At 42.4% G+C, this 19,687-nt stretch overlaps 2 protein-coding genes across 2 annotated transcripts in view; both read right to left on the reverse strand.

Moving 5' to 3' along the window:
- Positions 1-6,073: 6,073 nt before the first annotated feature.
- Positions 6,074-7,917, reverse strand: LOC131247895 (protein CDI-like). The gene is made up of 2 exons (XM_058247844.1): positions 7,596-7,917; positions 6,074-7,237 (listed from the first exon to the last, which is right to left on the reverse strand). Exon 2 carries the CDS (start codon positions 7,179-7,181, stop codon positions 6,363-6,365), a length of 819 nt encoding a protein of 272 aa, XP_058103827.1. The 5' UTR covers positions 7,182-7,237; positions 7,596-7,917; the 3' UTR covers positions 6,074-6,362.
- A 7,654-nt stretch (positions 7,918-15,571) lies between these two features.
- LOC131247896 (origin of replication complex subunit 3) overlaps positions 15,572-19,687 on the reverse strand; it is a 31,905-nt gene continuing 27,789 nt past the window's right edge. Inside the window, exon 17 of the mRNA XM_058247845.1 lies at positions 15,572-15,923. Within this exon, the coding sequence (XP_058103828.1) occupies positions 15,818-15,923 (106 nt within the window). The 3' untranslated portion in view covers positions 15,572-15,817. The remainder of the gene's footprint in view (positions 15,924-19,687) is intronic.

The following is a 19,687-nucleotide window of genomic DNA, read 5'->3' on the forward strand; positions in this document are numbered from 1 at the left end:
TCAGCTCATTTTAAGGCACGAGCACAAAAATGTGTCAGATCCTCTTGCATTCAAAGGGCATTTAATGCCTTTTGCATTTAATGCAACCGAGCTTATTATTTGGTATGATACACTTGAGCGTTGTATCTGACTTATTTTTGTGTTAACGCCCTGAAGTGACATGAGAAGAGCGATGAACGGCTTGGATGTAAAAATACATCACTGTAGGCCAGCCCACATAACTACCCGTTCAGGCTAGAGACGGGCGGGTGTAGGACGCAATGAGCGTCCCAGGAAATGGCTCGAGGCAATCGGACGCGGATTTCATTTGAAAGCCCTGTTGAGTAACTTCCTACAATAAAACCTAAGGTGAGTCCACCATAATATTTGTGAGAAATCCACCCTTTGCATACGTTTTTCCATATCATATTAAAACATGGGCCTAAAAATGATGCAAATCCAAAACTCAATTGGGCCACACGATAGAAAAACGGGGCAGGAAAATGACTACCGTTGAAACTTCCCTAGGGTCCACATTGACGCTTATATGCCATTAATACCGTTCATAATGTCATTTATACTATGATAAACTTAAAATACAAAAACTTATCCTCATCCAGAGCTTCTATGGCCCCATGAATGTTTTAAGGATGGTCGTAGGCCCACTTGAGTTTTGAATATGCATCATCATTGAGCCCATGTCTAACATGATCCATAACAACGGATGAACAGGACAGATTCCTCACAAACCTCACCTGGCTTCCCGTGGAATCTATGCCACCTTAGCTAAAACTAGGGACAGGAATCCTCTTCAAAACATAATAGACGTATTGAGCATTGTTCTAAAACTGGCTGACTCAACTTGATGAGATTTCGGGCCAAGTCTCCGAGAAACCCGGTGATGAGTTCGACTCGTCCGAACTCGACAAGAGCACAATTGAGGTGGGCCACATTAAAGGGAAAAATGTAGAGGGACCCACCATGATTTTTTTTGTAGGGCCCACTACAGTGTGTATTGCATCCAATCAGCATTCATCAGGTGCGTATAATCAAGATGAATAGTCACTCAAAGAGTATCCTGATCGAAAAATCAAGTGGGACAGACCGTGTGAACTTCCAGGTTTTATGGGTGATTTTACAGTGTTCTCATTGGTATTGCTTTCTTGTGTTTTCTAGGAGGATGATTTTCATTTTGAAGTGGTGAAAGTGAGAAGGATCATCTTATGGATGGGGGTGGATTTCACACGAAGAATATGGTGGGCCCCACAAAACAAGATTTATATGATGTTGGTATTGGGTAAGAGAAATGCTTACCATCTCCCATGGCATCATATATTTGGTCCGTACACTACAACAGATGAAATGCAGCATCCCCATAAGGGGCCAGCCGGATGGACATTAGCACACGTCGAGAAGCTCGTGCAAGATTCATGTTTTATTTTTTTTATTTTTACCAAGTCATCACAAAATTAAGTTGATCCTTGTGGGCCACGTTGAAGGTGAAAATCTGGGGTGTGTCCATCTTAACCATAAAAGGGGTTTTATACAAAGAAATGATGTTTACTTAATTTTATATATATATATATAGAGAGAGAGAGAGAGAGAGAGAGGAATTCTCACCTGCACACCAGTTCTCATTAGACTGGTACGAACTTTTTTATAACTCATCATGTGTGATGTGGGCCCAAAATCTAAACCGTCCATGTGATGCAGCACCCTATGAAACCCGAGCCCACATAACGCATGATGAGTTGTGATACAACAAATATCATCATGATACAAAACTTCTGTCACAGCCAGGGGTTCAATCCCCACTTTTCGTGTGGTATGGCGCACATGAGTTTTGGATCTCCTCGATTTTTAGAATTCTGTTCTATCGTGGTCTTTCAGAACAGATGAACAGAGTGTGGATTTGTCATGGACATCTACACAGCTCCGTACATTGAGATAACACTGTGCTCGTGGTTACACGGGCTCCGCTCAGGATCGCATGACAGCTTCAACAGCTACGTGGAGGGAAATGAGACGGGGGTTCCGTAGAACACCTGTGACGGGGAGTTCCACTACGAATCCGTTTCGATAGTGACCCTCGGATACCGAAGCCCGTGCTAGAAAAGTTACGTGGGCCTAGCCTAACTTATAAAAGTTGTGTGGGCCTAACATGATGTGCTTTATCCATGTTGTTTGTTGATGCAGAAATCTGACTCACCCTGGTTGAGCTCTGAGTTCTCAAGCCGAGCCCTGCCCTGTAGCCTACACAAGAGTGAGACAAAGGGCACGTTAGCTAAAGCATGGACCCTCCAATGCCAAAGTCAAGCTAGAAATCTGGATCTAAGTAGTGTAGAGTAGGCTTAGGGTGCAAGATGTTGCGTATTTGTTCCCATAAATATGTCCCCTATTTATACCTTTCAGTTGGAGTGGACGTTCCCGTCATTCTCAGCATGTTCTTAGCATTTAGCCAAGAATGACGGAGGTGCGGGTATGGGTGTTTACGCAGTTACCCTGAGGACGTACGCTGTTGGGGATGATCCGAGGACCACAGATTAGTTAATAGTCAGTTCTTGCAATTATATTCCTTCCGTCCGAGACGGTGAGTGACATTGGCACTATGCTTCTATGCTGAGTCCGAGCTTACTTCACTTGGATGAGATTAAGTCAAGCTGGGCTCCACCTCGTTGGTCTTCACTATTCTGAGTATAATAAATGTAGGCTCGGAGTAATCTACAGATTTTCTCATAACGTTGTTCAACCATTTTTCCAGCTCATTTCAGGCATTGGCCCAAAAATAAGTCTCCAGATCTAAGATGAACCACAACACATGAAAAAGTAGTAATAGAACGCCCACTAACTTTTGTACCACCCAAAATGTTTATAATAGTGAGATTTCGGTTACAACTATTTCTGTGGTGAGGGCCATATTAGATTTGGATTGGCTTCATTTTTCTGCTCATATCCTAAAATGAGCTTGTAAAATAGATGGATGGCGTGGATTGGTAAGGCCACAGAGCTTTTACAGCACCGACAATAATATGGGAAGAGTAACTACCGAATACAAGTCCTTTCCAGCAACCCAAAGCTTTTTAGAGCCCACCATAATATCGGTATAGAATCCATCCACTGTCTATAACTTAATACAAGTCCCTTCCAGCAACCCAAGGCTTTATAGAGCCTACCATAATATCAGTATGGAATCCATCCACCGTCTACGACTTTCTTTTGGCACAAGTTAGGATAAGAACCCAAAAAATAAAGCAGATTCAAGCCTCAAGTAGGCCACACCAGAAGAAACAAAGGGAATTGAACGGCTACCTCGAAACCTTTTCAGAAACAGGTTGATATTTGTGTTTTCCCATCATTCTGGTCGGAGTCCCTTGGTGGGTGTTTCCATCCCACTGCTTCCATTGGTGTGGCTTGCCTGAGTCTGGGATCTGTTTACTTTTTGAGATCTCATCCTAACATGAGCCGGTGAAACTGACGACCACACTACATTTCACACGGACATCACAGCGGGGCCATAGAGCTGTGGATAACAGGAACTCTCTTTAACACCAAGGAAATGATAGGGCAACACCAAACAGATTACATCCCTCAAAACTTAGGAATATGGCAAAATCATTCCCATATCCTTCCGAGGTTCGCATCTATCTCATCATGAGCTCATAGCACCTGAGCCCCTGAAATGGTAGGCCCCCACCTTGAAGATCATTTGACACAAAAATCAGGTCGATTCATTTCATCAAGAGGGCGGACCACCACACATGTACATCAAGTAAATCCATTCTACTTTGCAAAAGCTGCAGGAGGGCCCACTAATGGAATTTCTAGATCTCTCACATGGGCCACAAATTAAACTATCCAAATCATGGGACCCACTCCAAATAGGCTATGAACATTTGCCCATCTGGTAGGGAAAAGAGAACCTGAAACTTTTTCCAATCCAACTGTAAATCGGACTGCTGGGAAAAATGATAACAGACGAACCATCATCTGGTGAGAGATTCATAGAAGATTAAGGGGTCATTTGGTTGCCTGTAATTTTTTTAGTTGTAAACGCATCACACGGTTTACATGCTATCGAAAACATGGCTTTTTATCAGGTTTCATATTATAACTAAAGATTGTAATATGTTGACAGCCTGTAAAGCCTTTATGGCCAAATACATGCATCCAAACAGTCCCTGCAATGAGATTCCCCGTAATCCCTTTACAACTTAAAGACTTTACAGGCATCCAAATGACCCCCAAGGGTTTAGGGTTTAGACATGATACCAGGTCGTTGTGATTGTTGGGTTCAAGTACCCATACCCATTGCGGTGAAACCCCACTGGTGTGAGTGTATGAGCAAGTTGTGAAGGCTTTACAAGCTGTTGTTGGGTTCTGACTCTAGTTACTTTTTCCATCAAGTTGCAGCTAGGCCCTGTTTCGATTCCATGAAATATGTTAATGGAAGAGCTATTGTTTCCATAAAAATGGTGTTTGTAAAACTTTTTAAGAAAAGTCCATTTCCATTTTACTCAATGAACCTCTTTTTAAAGTGCCCCATATGATAATCACATGCACCATCGCACAGCATGTGCAACCATTTATCTTTTAAGGGGCCCACTTTTGCCACGAATGCCACCATCCATCTTCAAGTGCTATACATGATCTAATGTGCAACATGTGCTGCTGACTATCTTTTAGTGCCCCACCATCAATTCACTGTCATCTTTGTAGGCCACACATGTGACACTGAATCTATCTTTAAGTGCTTCACATGCACAACATTTGCTGATAGCACCACTTGCAGCATGTGCCACCAACCATCATCAAGGGCCCTTCTTTAAAGCACCCTATGCACCCTCCATATGCCAATGTACCATATGTGGTACAGCCATCTTTAAGCGCTCCACATGCCACATGTGCCGCCATCCATTATCAAGCAGCCCACATGCTCCAATATGACACATGCCACAATCCATCTTCAACGCACACCACCTTCCACATTGGAGTAAAAATTTTAAGAAAAATTCTTTTCCCAAAGAACAGTATTACAAATAGAAGAAAAAATTTCAAGAAAACCTTGTTAAAAAAGAATAAAGAGAAATAAATGGCCTTTCGTTTTTCACTGATTTCTAAATTTTTCCCTCAAAACGCCATTTCCGCATTCTTTTTCCCTAAATCCAACCATGCTCTTAAAGCAGAAAAATTTATAAAGCCATAACCGTCATAGAAAACAGATACCTGAAAAATGAATATATAACGAACAAGTAGATCAAAGAAACTTACAGTACATATATAAGCCACGGTTCTATAATAAATCATCGATCATGAGACGATTCTAAGCACTGGCGCTGATACATTTAACTTCTGTGTCTTTTCATCACAGTGTGTTCATCTGCAATCCGCTTTAGGCTACAAGAACAAATGAGACCAGTTTTATACTCATACTAGATTCTCTATGGTTTTTAACCTTGTTTATAACACAAGAATCCAACAGAGTCTATGTCATACTAGTAAACCTTACAGATGAACCCAGATGGAAGTTTCGAACAAATTGAAACCTCAAATGGGATGGATTAAACAAGCTGAGATCTCAAATGGGCTAATTGAACAAACTGCCATCTCCAATAAGCTTTAATTCTCTCTCTCTCTCTCTCTCTCTCTCTCTCTCTCTCTCTCTCTCTCTCTCTCTCTCTCTCTCTCTCTCTCTCTCTCTCTCTCTCTCTCTCTCTCTCTCTCTCTCTCTCTCTCTCTCTCTCTCGAAAACAGACAGATCAAGTCCCTACTACTTTTCCAAAATAAGCAGGCGGGCAACATGGATCGCACATTCATATCGAGTGAACAATCTATACTCGTGCCTTCATGACATCAAGAAAGAAAAAATTTCCATGAAAGCTAAAAAATTCTAAGCATCCAAACCATGTGCAACAAGATTCCCAAAACAACTAGGACACAGCTCAACGGCAGACAGGTTGTGTTTCGACATTGAGGTCACAGGTTTGAGTCTATCTTAGCTATACAGATAACTAAATAAGGTATACTGAGATGGCATTCTGAAAATCTCTGTTTGCAGAATCGAAATCAATACGGAAACAATTTACAAACTAATCAATCCGCACTAACAGCAAGTATTAGATTGCCTATGAAATTTGAAATTTAAGGACAATAGTAACAATGAAGCATTACTTACATCATCAGTTAACTGCAATGCCTATTGTAATAACACCAAAAGAAAATGACAGCTTTCACAAAAGCAAGTACCTACTTACTACATTCTTGAGATACAGACCCTTCAAAGAGAAAATACAACAAAAGAATGGATTGGAAAAAAATATATAAATATATTGAACTGCTGCATTGATATGCTACCTCATTCACCATCTTATTCTTCCCCCGTTTATTCAAACAAGATTCATAGCCTTTTTGTACTCCTCCATTTCTTTTATCCACAGATCTGCAAAATCACAGTTCTTCCAAGCCTCAAACCAAGGCCCACCAGTTGTATAGTGTATGGCTTTGGGGGCGGTTGACGGATCATTCTCATCAACATGGTTATGACCCACGAGGAAATTCCAAACAAAAGGGATCGATCCAATATCTTGATCATCAAGCCACATAAACCTATGAAGAAATGCTCCCGTCTGAGAATTCACCAGTTCAGGCGTCAAGATCCGATTCTTCGGATGCCCGCAGTTATATAAGACCATCGAAGACCAATTCTTCCTAGGATAAACCGTCTGCACAACACCGTCCATCTTAGTGCTCTCTTTGGGCGTGTAATCGTGCTGAACGCACATAATTGCGTAGTTGTCATTGATCAACTCCGTCAATTCCTTGATGTCTGTGGTATAAAGGAAATCGCAGTCAACAAACATCGCCCAGCCCTCGAAATTGGCAAGGAATGGAGTCAAGAATCGGCTGAACGAGAATTCTGTGCTCTCAGTCTGGCCGCGCTCACGCCAGTAAAGGCCTATGCTCCGCAGTTCCGACTGTTTGATCGGAATCACTTCGACCGGAATCGTCGCCCTCTTCAAGATTGAATGACAGCAGACCTCATAAGCAAGATCTTCACGAGGATCATATCCAACGAATATCTTGAACGTTTTTTCCTTTCCATTACTAACCATAGCAGCAGATCCATTTGTCACCACTTCAGGGATAGAATCAACGGCTTCGTGCCCGTTTTCCTTCAAATTCTCATTCACAACAGGAAATCCCATCGCAATTGGTAAAATCTAGAAGACCGGCAACTCTCGAACGAGAGAAATTCAAAGATCTAGAAAAAAAAAAAAAAAAACACGCTTAGAAAGACCTCGACCAGTAAACTAAAAACACATAGCAACAGATCAATCTTGCTGGAACGAGCGAAAAATCGTGATCAACCAATGAAATGACGAAGAATCTGAACTTCTGGAACTCTTCTTGAGCAAAAAAAAGATCGGCGGGAGATCTTGAAAGAAAAGCTCTTCAATGAGCTGGCATTGTCTTTCTTTTCGTTTTTATTAGGTGAGCTGGATCCAGATCGACTATTCCTTGCTTCTTTGACGGGAATTTTCAGAAAAAAAGCAACAGATTCGCGAAATTTCTCTACTTTCCTAAAGAATCCTCGAGAGATGTAGGGTTTTAGAAAGTACCTGAGGGTTTTCTCCAAGGAAACGAAGCGTTTTCACCGTACAATCTTCAGATCGACCAAATGCATCTCCTTACAAGAGCCGAAATGTGAAGGAAAAGAAATATATATATATATATATATCAGATCGAGGGATTTTCTGCCACAATTTGGAGGATCGTTGAGAGAGAGGGGTTTTAGAAGAAGAAGAGAACGAAGGGGAGAGGATTTGAAGGTTTAGAGGAAGAGATAGAGAGAGAGAGGGACGCGAGCGGTGGCGTTGATAGATAGGACGCGAAGCGAGGCTTAAATATAGAGAGAGATACTCGCCCTTTCTTTCGTCTAAAAATAGTGTTTTTTTTTTTTTTTCCTCTTTTTGGGTATTTCTACTCGAAAGTACGGAAGCGGATTGCGTGGTGTGCCTCACACCACCGACGTAACAAATTTCTGTGGGCCCCAGCCTGATGTAAGTGTTACATCAACACTGTACATAGATATAGCGATATCATTTTAGATCGTTAGCCCAAAAATGAGATAGAGACAAAGCTCAAGTGGACCGCACCACAAAAAGCATTGGAGACAACGATTACCACCGTTGAAACCGTTCTAAGGCCCACCATGACGTTTATTGGTCATCCAGCCTGTTCACGAGGTCACACGGACCTGGATTAAGGGAAAAATAAAAACAAATATCAGGTCGATCCAAAATTTCTGTGGCTACCGAGAAGTTTTCAAAGGTAGATGTTCCATCCCCACTTCTTTATTTGGTGTACTCCATATTAGCTTCGTCTCTTCCTCCTTTTATGTAGAATGCTCTAAAATGATGTCCTAAAATGAATGAACGGTGTGGATATTACACATACATCATTGTGGGGCCTGCTTACTTCAACACACCATTAGGTCGGTGGTGCGTGCAACACTACCCAATCCGTTTCTGATTCAATTTCCAAATCAATGAATGGACAACTGGAAACTCCCACGGGATGCCTTTTTTGTTTTTTTAGGGTGGAATTACCAAAGTGCCCTGATCTATTTTCCTCTCAAAAGTAGCATAGTTGAGAATTGTGGGGCCCACGCGGTAAATGTATAACATCCAACCCGTCCAACACATGAAAACCATCGTGATGATAATAAGAATGGAAAATCTGACCAATCTGGCTACATTTGAATTTGGATATTTTTAGTGATGTATATTACTTTTTATAGTTTAGCCTACCTTATGATTGAACCCGCTATATTTTCCTTCTCTCTAATAATATTGATGGGGTACATCTGTTGGACGGTTTGGATGTAGGACATATTCCATGAATGGCCCACAAATCCACAAATCCTGACTCTCCAGTTTTTTAAAATAAAAAATAAAAAATCAACAAAGGCATTTACGTAATTTCTCCTTTGAAAACTACCTAGGCACTATTTAGTAAATTCCCAACTGCTGAGGTATTTTGCCTTTAAAATGCCCGTGGATTTGTTTGGTTTCCCGCGCCCGAGGATTTCGTGGTTACGGCAAAGCCGCGGCACCGACACTGAGACGAAAGCGTAGCGTTTTGATTTCTTTCTCGGCCTCCCGTTGATACGGTAGAGCTTAAGTACAGGAATACGGTACAGCCCTTTTCTACATTATACGTGGCCTAGTTACACTTCGATCTGAACTGTCTAACTAGTGGGTCTCATTAAAAATGGTTGATTTGTAAAAAATGATACTAATCAGATTACTGGAGCCATAACACGTCTTTTCTTTCCAGCACTTAATATGGACCACTAACTATTTTTCTTTCCAACCATTGATTTTAAGGATAATGTTTGGATGGTTAGGATCATCCGATATATGCTTATCTTTAATAAATTTACATCCATAGTGCTGCCCCCAAAGATGGACGATTAAGTTTGAAAGATGACCCTGCCCTTTGTAATGTTGCAATCTGGTTCCACCATATTCCGGTTCTTTGAGTTCGTTTGCGACGCAAGGTATATAAAAGGAGCTATTCAATACACTGACGGCGAATGACGCTTGATACGCATGAATTTAGAAATAATACATGTGGCATATAGTAACGAAAATCAAACCGACTAAATTATTAAACCCACTGTCGCTAACTTACATATCAAAAATAAGATTTTTATTTTATTTTATTTTACAATCATAATCTCTGATTGTTGGACAGTTTTTTGTCATTTTTAGCCATCCAATAAATATCCACCTATCTGATTCTTAGATAACCACATACTCATAATATTTGGTTCATAAAATATCTTAACAGCTATGCCTAATTTGAACGGTTTAATTTGAATTTACTTGTATGCCACGTATGTAATTTTAAGGGCCGGCGTACACGCTGGTAAGAGTATGGTACGCTAGACTCATGCTCATGTCAGCCCGGAAATTAGCACCCATGCCCATATTCATTTGGGTGTTGGCTAAGGGACCGGGTATCTATTTACAATTTAAGAAAAAAAAAAAACTGATTTGAAGTGTACCATCCTCCTTGTAAACTGCTGCAAATAAACTATCTATCCAACTGCTTTTTTTTTCTTTTTTTTTTAACACGCACACACACCCCCACAAATCACGCCGTGGTGGGATTTCACCGCCTATGGATACTCGAACCAGACCGAGTGTTGAAACTCCGGAGAGTGTACCACCACCCAAGCAAGAGTAAGGATCCACCTATCCACCTGCTTTACTAGACCATCCAGGCCTTTCTCTTTCATTATACAAATTTTCTTCTTTAGGGACTTTGTGCATGAGGCGCACGGTAGAAGTGGTTATGCCATCTAACTCAAGTATCGGGTGAGCCCTACTAAGATAATTGGGTGTCTCTAAGATCATATAGTTATGTGGTATCCCAGTAGTTGCTGCAAAAGTAATAACAACCAAAGCTTTTAAGGTGGGTGTTTAAGTAGCGGGGGAGCACCTTGCTATCATGAAAACTATGATGATGAGCCTTGTAAAAATTAAAGGTGGACATTTCTCTTATAACCTTTTTTTTATTTCCGTTGCTTATCTAAGTTACAAATCACTTGAATTCTGACCCTGGGTGTAACGTTGGACAAACCATCTAATAATAAGAGTGGATTTCATGTATACATCACTACCTAGGTGGATTATCTTTGATTGAGAACATTTTTAACCTATTGAAAAGTAAATATGATTGCAGGGTCTTTATTTTTGCTTGAGTGGTAGACTCTTGGGAGTTTCAACACCCGGTCAAGGGTTCAACTACCCATAGGTGGTGAAATTCCACTAGGGCATGAGTGTGTGGGGGTGTGTGTGCAGGCTTTTTTATAAAAAAAAATAAAAATAAAAAAATTAAAGTATATGATTGCAAATTTGTGTGCTCACTTTCATAGCTTACTTAAGGCTTGAAATTACCTCAATTTTAATAAATTGTATATTTCAAGAAATTTATTACAATGACTATCTACAATATTACAAATATATGGCATTTTGAAATATTGTAAATGATATAATTAATCAAATTCAAGTTTTTATGCCTGTGCATCAATGGCTAGTAGGTAGATTCACAAGAGTTTCACCATGAGGTCATGGGTTCAAGCACCTGTGTTCATTACAGGATGCAATGTGTTCCAAATACAAGCCTTATAAGGCCCCCTTAGACATCATGGTAAGCTCTAAGAATGCTTCAACGGTGGATGTTCCCATCCCACTATTTCTCACCGTGTGGCCCACTTAAGTCTTGAATCTACTCTGCTTTTGGGCTCTTAGCATGATCCAGCAAAAACTTATGGACCGAATAAATTTCACATGGATATTGCTGCGAGCTCCACCGAGCTTCAAGTTACAGCAACTCCATGTAACACGTGTTACAGAAAACTCGTGACAGGATAGTAGTGTAAAAAAGAGGGCGTGTTTTGGGTGGATCCCCGGATTCACCGACCTCGGTGGATCTCTAACTGTGGGGCCCACTGTGATGTATGTACCTCACATCCACATGGTCCATCCATTTTGACAGCTTATTTCAGTCATGAACCTAAAAACGAAGTAGAATCAATTCTTAGGTGGACCATGCCACAGGAACAATTGTTGTTGAATCCCCACCATTAAAATCTTCATGGGGCGAATATTTATTTGCCATCCAACTTGTTTGATAAGGTCACAAAGGCCTCTACAAAGAGAACACAAAATATCAGCTTGATCCAAAACTGTTGCAGCCCACGAGAAGTTTTTAATGGTTAATTAATAATGTTATTATATTATGGTCCACCTGAGATTTGAATTTGGTTCATTTTTGAAATCATGCATTAAAATAAGTTTTCAAAATCGATGGACGGCGTTGATATAAAGAACATATATCAAGGTAGCCCCACGGTCAGGGATTCTCACCCGTAAAAAGATGGCTGCACCACGTTGCCGTGTTTTCGGTGGTACCATACGTCAAACAGAGACAACAACTTATGTCCTTGACACTATTACCCCGCCAGTACCATCATGATATTTTGATGAGTTTCCGTTTTTCCTCGTTTGCTGTACAGTGATTGGTCCGTCTCAGTCATCGACACAAATTCAATGCATTCACAGTCACACGGTCCAATTAGATTACAACAACCGCAGTTTTCGGAGGATCCGTATTCTGTTTCGATAGGTTGAAACGGAAACGGACTGGCTACTCCCCTGCCACTAGCCAATGGCTGGTGATCGGTGCTCTGTGAGCCCCACTATGATGTATTTTTCTCATCCATGTCGTCCATCTATTTTTCTAGATCATTTTATGGTATGAGACCAAAAAATAGTTATATTCCAATCTCAGGTGGACCACATTAAAGGAAACAGTGTTCAATAAAGGTCGACAATTAAAAGCTTTTTGGGTCCATAAAAGTTTTGAATCAAGTTGATATTTGTTTTTTCCGTTCATCTGGGTCTGTATGACCTAATCAACAGATTGGATGTGAAATAAACAGTACAACGGGCCTTAGGAGGATTTAAATGGTGGATATCCAATCACTATTATTTTCCTGTGGTGTGGCCCACCTGAGATTTATATCCATTCCATTTTTGGAGCAAAGCCCTAAAATGATCTTTAAAAATGGATGAACGGAATGGATGAAACACATACATCATGGTGGGGCTCACAGAGCACTGACCACCAGCCACGGGGCTGGTGGCAGCCCACTTCTCATCAGCACCGTGAAAGTCGCCGACACGAGAGTAAAAAGTTACAGGCTGACATCTACAAGATGGAAACGGATTGGCTACTCCCCCTGACACCAGCCCCGTGGCTGGTGGCCGGTGCTCTATGGGACCCTTCATGATATATGTGTTTCATCCATTCCATTCATACATTTTTACAGATCATTTTATAACTTGACCCGAAAAATAAGGGGTATATAAATCTCAGGTGGACCACACCACATAAAAAAAATGGTGATCGGATATCTACCATTAAAATCCTCCTAAGGCCCACTGTACTGTTTATTTGACATCCAACACGTTGATTAGGTCATACAGGCCCAGATGAAGGGAAAAAACAAAACTCAGCTTGATCCAAAACTTTTGTGGCCCCAAAATGTTTTTTAATGGTCGACACTGATTCAACACTGTTTCATGTAATGTGGTCCACTTAAGATTGGGATATATCTCATTTTTGGTCTCACACCGTAAAATGATCTGTAAAAATAGATAGACGGCATGGATAAAACACATACATCATGGTGGGGCCCACAGAGCACCAACCACCAGCCATTTGCTGGTGTCAGGGGGAGTAGCCAATCCGTTTCCCTGCAAGATGGAAAGTTGGATGGAGCAATGTCAGATGAGTGGCCGCCAGTCACGAGACGCAGATTGCGTCGTGACGTTGCCACCACCAACCTCCGTGGTGGCAGGAATCTGTAGGGCCAACTATGGCGTATACGTTTTAGCTACGTTGTCCAGGTTTTGAACTCAAAATTGAAGCATATCCAAAGCTCAGGAAGACCACAACACAGGAAGTAATGGGGATATTGATGTTTACCGTTGAAACATCCCTGGCCAAATTGATGTTTATTTGTCATCTAACTTATTCTTGAGGTCACACAGATGTGGATGAAGGGAAAATATAAATATCAGCTTAATCCAAAACTTATGTGGCCTCTAAGAAGTTTTCAACACAAGGTGTTCAATCCCCATTGTTTATTTAATTGAGCTTTGGATGTACTTTAATTTTGAGCTAATGACATAAAATGAGCTGACAAAAACGATGAATAGCCCACCTATTCCTGCCATTAGGGAGCGGATTAGCTGGTAACACATTTTATACCATGGGCCTAACTCAGGTGGATTGCTTAACTGGAAACAGTGGTGATTGACAAATGAAAACTTATTGTTGGTCACAAAAGTTTTGGATCAAGTTGATTTTTGTGTTTTCCCTTCAACCTTATCGACAGGTTGGATGGCAAATAAACATTATGCTGAGCCCGATGGAATTTTTAATGGTGGGCGATCAATCACCACCGTTTCCTGTGGTGTGGACCACCAGATATTTGTACTGCTTCATTTTTGGACTCACACCATAAAATGACCTCAGATCACGGCCTGACCGAACTCAAATGTTACCCCGACCTGACCCAATCCGCTCCCGGGTTCCCCGTGTTAGAGGTAATACAGTAACCGACGTGAACATGGGACAGTACGGCCATTTTTGTCACAATCAGATGGTTAGGATTTTTATTTTTATTTTTCATCAATGATATGCTCCATCCATGGAGTGGCCCGCAATATTGATCGTTTGGATGGGTAAGCAACACGTTACAATGGCCCTATTTCAACAAGGATGGATTGTTCAACCAATCTTTGGGACTCTTGACCCACAAACAGAGGATTCCGCAATTTACTCCATTTAATTTGAGTTTATGGATGTCAAGTGTACAGTGTCTGAGTGCAACAGTATCGAGCATCGTACTACTGCGTCGAGTTTTTTTGTGGGGCCATTCATCCATCTGATATCCAAACTGTGCATCAGGTCTGGCCCACTGCCAAGATACGCAATAAGGGTGACCCAAAAGTTCGGATAGGCCACAACAAAGGAAGCAATGTGAAAATACGCCCTAAACTTCTAAAGTCAAGTGGGGGTGGCCCATCTGGGATTTGCATCAGCCCGATTTTGAAGGAATCACTTAAACTTAGTAAGCACCTTTTGACTAGTTGGATGGCTAGATAGAAACCACAAGGGCCCCAAACACAACTTGATATTTTTCAATGGTGAGTGTCCTTCTCCATTGTTCCCATTCCTGTGGCCCACCTAAGATCCTTTTCAGCCTGATTTTTTTGGCAACCGACCGATCATGGGGCCCACTCCTGATGGACCGAATGGATTTGAATACACATCATGGGTGGGGCCCATAACATGTGGGGCCCACCATGATGTGTGAACTATGTCCATGCCATCCATTCATATTTTTTTTCCAGTTCATTTTAGGGCATGAGCCCAAAGATGAGGCAGATCCAAAGCTCAAGTGGACCACACCTCAAAACAGTGGGGATTGAACGCCTACCATTGAAAACAAATGGGGGCTACAAAAGTTTTGGATCTGCCTCATTTTGGGCTCATGCACTAAAATGAATGGACGGCGTGAATAAAACACATACATCATGGTGGGTTTCACTGAGCTTCCGTGAAAAATCAGTCCCTCTTCAGAATCCGTAACATCAACGTATCCTTACTGTAAAGTGTCTTGAGCACTATGAGGTAGATCCCCCTGGAAGAGGATCGAGCACTTGTCCCTGGACTTGAAGCAACAATTGTATCAGAAACATATAGGACCCTGAGGCCGAATGGACCCCATGGACACACCTCCTCACCACATGTACTGTGGAAAGATGGCTCTACCATATTCCGATTCTTGCAGCAGTGATATAACATATCTGTTGGCCCACACATACCAGGTCAAGGGTTCGAGTACCCATAGGTAGTGAAATCCCCCTACAGCGTGAGTGTGTGGGTGTGTGTAAAAAAAAAAAAACTGTTTATGCTTACGGATATAAGATGTAAATAAAACACCTCTTACTGGTGCAGAAAGAGGGTAAAAATCAGAATTAAAGGGATTGGTTCTTGGACCTTCACTATAACATCCTAATTCTATTTTTTGGTTTTAAAAAAGATAGAATTACAACATTCTGTTTTGTGAATAAAACTAACATTTCAGTAATTACAAGCCCAATCAAACAAGATGGAGCTTCTAAATTAGCATAGTTTTTTAAAGTTTTTTTTAAAAAAAAAGAAAGATATCGAACCTTCTTTTACCATTCAACTGCTACAGTCCAAAAGCAACTCTCTGCACATAATCAGGACGTCTCTTGCTCGGCATCCGAAGAAGCCCTGTGATTTGGAGCTCTGTAACTGCTCTGCAAAACCGACCTCTTAAAAAAGATCATGTTAAGGACTCTCATAGGATGCTAGAATTGTAATTGAATGCGATCGAATGGCAAATGCAATAATCGAAGAGAAACCAACACAACTGGACCATACAACTGGCTGCAATCGTAGCACATGGATAACCCCATTATGGGCCGTGGTTAATTTCGCATGTTAGAATGCTGATTTTAGCAAACTCTTACTGCAAGCTGCATCCCTCAAATGAAAGTTCAGCAACCATTCTCTTTAACTCAACATTGAGAATGGATCCAACTCATCAACATTTCCTGTGGGATGCCATGTGAAAGTTCAGTACCATGCTCTTTAACATGAAAAGACTTGATTACTGAACATGAGGATGGATCCAACTTATCAAATGAAAGTTCAGTAACCATGCTCGTTAACACAGAAAGACTTATCAAATGAAAGTTCAATCATACCTCTACCCAACCCCAACCTTCCCTCACGCCCATCCCATCTCATCCCTGAACCAACCATCCCCCCACAACCCCCCAACATGGCCTCTTCATCTCCTAGACCTATATCCTACTCAATGCCGAACCATCCCACCACCCACATCCCTCCACCTCATATGGATCCCCCAGTCCAAACATTGGAAGTTGGAGACCAGATTTTCAAAACCAAAGACAACAGGTTGGACAACTTACAGAGATGGTCCTGGCCTCGCCTTCCTCTTTCAAGCAGTTGGGATCCTACCCAGTCAGACAGGAATTCTGATTCTGATGGAGACAATGCCTCATCTAACTATGGTTCAGATTCCACCTCAGATCCTCCTGATCTACCTGCTCTCTTCTGCTCCACGGAGGGAGGTCTGGATCTTTGGGTGGGAATGAGAGACTCATCAGCACATTTCCCTCTCAGCTCCCCACTGACCACATGCCAATACCCCCAGGTTACAGCCAAGCAAACAAGAAAATCAGCTAGCAGGAAAGGACTACGCATAGCCTTAGGAAGATGGTCGTGGCCCCAGGCTGGGATTCCAATGTCTAGCATCATCTCTTGGAACGTGCATGGAGCTGGCAATGCCCCGACCCTACGTCACCTCAAACGGATGATCCGAATCACCAAAGCTCCTATTCTCCTTCTCCAAGAGCCCATGATCAGACTCGACAAAAGACCCCAGGTTGCAGCTAAACTGGGCTTCCAGCATTCAATATCAGAAAACATCTCTGAAGGGAAGATATGGATCTTGTTCAACCCTCCATTTCAACTCCAAACTATAACAGCTTCCAAGCAATGCATTTCGCTTTGGGCCTCCTCTGAAGACAGTGACCTTGTTAGTTCCATCTCAGTTATCTATGCGGCCTGCTGCAGGGTTGAAAGAAACCACCTATGGGAAGAGATCATCTCGATGTCCAGATCTATCACCGGCCCTTGGCTCATTTGTGGCGACTTCAATGCCACCACCAGCCTTGATGAAAGGATTGGCCGCCGATCCACAGATATAAGGAGCATGGAAGACTTCAGACTAGCCATCAGCGAAGCTGGTCTGATTGATGCAGGATTCTCAGGATTTAAATTTACTTGGTGTAACAACAAAGCGGGCCAAAGCCGCCGATGGGCCAGACTTGACCGTATGCTCTTTAACGCGGACTGGCTTCAATCTTTCCCTAGTAGCAAGGTGGAACACTTACCCCGGATCTTCTCAGGCCACTCCCCATTACTCCTCTCACTTGAAGCTCCAAGAGGTAACGGTCCTAGTCCCTTTAAAATCCAAAACATGTGGATGCTACATGAAGATTTCAGCAGGTTTGTAGCTGATTCCTGGCAGCAAGACACCCAAGCTTCCCCACTGGTCAAACTCCTCGAAATGAACAGACTGAAAACAGCCCTGCGTGGCTGGAACCATAGGGTCTTTGGTATTGTTTCCCAGAATTTTAAATAGGCTGAAGATGAAATTATTATTGCTGAAGTCAACCTGCTCCATTCTAGATCTGACGAAGACAGAATTCGACTCAATGTGGCTCATGCAACACTCAAAAAGGCTCTACTTCAGAAGGAAATTTTCTGGAAGCAAAAATCCAGAATTTCCTGGCTGAAGGACGGAGACCGCAACACAAAGTTCTTCCACGCCTCTGTTCTGGAAAAAAGAAGAAGAGCCACTATCGAGTCAATTCACCTTCCCTCTGGTCAAACCATCCACACAGCTAAAGAGATTGGTGAAGCCACTGTTAACTTCTTCTCTGATCTCTTCACCTCGAGGACCTCTCAAATCCATCCCACTCTGTTAGAATGCATCCCCACCCTCATCACGGATCGCATGAATGCTATTCTCACTCAGCCCCCCAACCTGGATGAGGTGAAAAATGCCGTTTTCTCCATCCCTACAGATAGTGCACCTGGTCCGGATGGATTCTCGGGGGGTTTTTTCACCTGATGCTGGGACGTCATCCAAGAAGATATCCTCCAAGCTGCTATCGAATTATTCAAGGGAGGTCCCACCCCAAGAGCATTCCGATGAACTTCCATCTTCCTCATCCCAAAGAAAAAATCTGCGTCATCCTTTTCTGATTACCGTCCAATAAGTTTGTGCAACTGTGTTCAAAAGATCCTCTCCAAAATCATAGCTACCAGGCTAGCTAAGATTCTTCCCTCAATTATTTCTGATGAGCAATGTGCCTTTGTCAAGAATCGGTCCATAGTTGAAAGCATATCCACAGCTTCAGAAATGGCTAGCGACTTGGACCGGAAGACTCATGGAGGGAACATGATCCTTAAACTTGATATAGAGAAAGCCTACGATAGGTTGGAATGGCCTTTCATAAGTGCGGTCCTGCTTAAGTTCGGCTTTCACCCGAATTGGATTCAAGTAGCTAAACAATGCTGGGAAGGAAGCTGGTTCTCCATCATCATCAATGGGGAAGCATTTGGCTTCTTCCAATCATCCAGGGGCCTCCGCCAGGGAGATCCCCTATCCCCAGCCATCTTCATCTTCATCATTGCAGCTGAGGTCTTAAGTCGAGGCCTCAAAGAACTCTTTCTCACTCGGACTGCCTTCCTTTTAACCTCCCTAGAAACCGCCCCATCATATCTCACCTCTTATTTGCTGATGACACTATCATTTTCTTGAATGGCAGGAGCTCCTCTATCCGATCATTACTTTCTTTCATCCACTCCTATGAGGAGGCGTCAGGGCAAAGAATGAACCCCTCCAAGAGCTGCTTCATTCTCCCCCTGAAGGCTCCTTCGGCCAAAGCAAGACGTATCTCTCATATTTCTGGTTTTCAGCAAGCCACTCTACCGATCACGTACCTTGGCTTCCCTCTTCTCAAAGGCAGGACCCGGTATCATCATTTGCTCCCCCTCCTCAACAAGATTGACAGAAGGGTTGCCGGTTGGAAGGCAAAACTGTTGAACCAAGCCGCGAAAATTGTCCTCATCAAACACGTGCTCTCCAACATTCCTATGCACATCCTCTCAACTATCAACATCCCCAAGAAAGCCTCGCAACACATTGAGAAGACTTTCGCATCCTTCTTTTGGGGATCCACGGAGGGTATTCACAAGCACCATTGGGTCAGTTGGTCCGAGATATGCCATCCGACATCTGAAGGAGGGCTAGGGATCCGAAGGCTCAACTACACTATGTAGGCCTTCCGCTGCAAAATGGCATGGCGCTTGCTCAAAGGAAAATCTCTATGGGCCTCTCTTTTCTCTGCTAAATACCTCTAGAAATTCCCGCTTTCCCCCAGCCCTGCTAGAGCCTATGGATCTAGCATATGGAAAGACATCAAAGGCATTCTTCCAT

The sequence above is a fragment of the Magnolia sinica genome, chromosome 6 (genome assembly GCF_029962835.1).
Source record: "Magnolia sinica isolate HGM2019 chromosome 6, MsV1, whole genome shotgun sequence".
NCBI lineage: Eukaryota > Viridiplantae > Streptophyta > Magnoliopsida > Magnoliales > Magnoliaceae > Magnolia > Magnolia sinica.

Excerpts from the sequence above, each read along its gene's own strand:
- LOC131247895 (XM_058247844.1), bottom strand. The coding sequence starts at position 7,181 with ATGGGATTTCCTGTTGTGAATGAGAATTTGAAGGAAAACGGGCACGAA.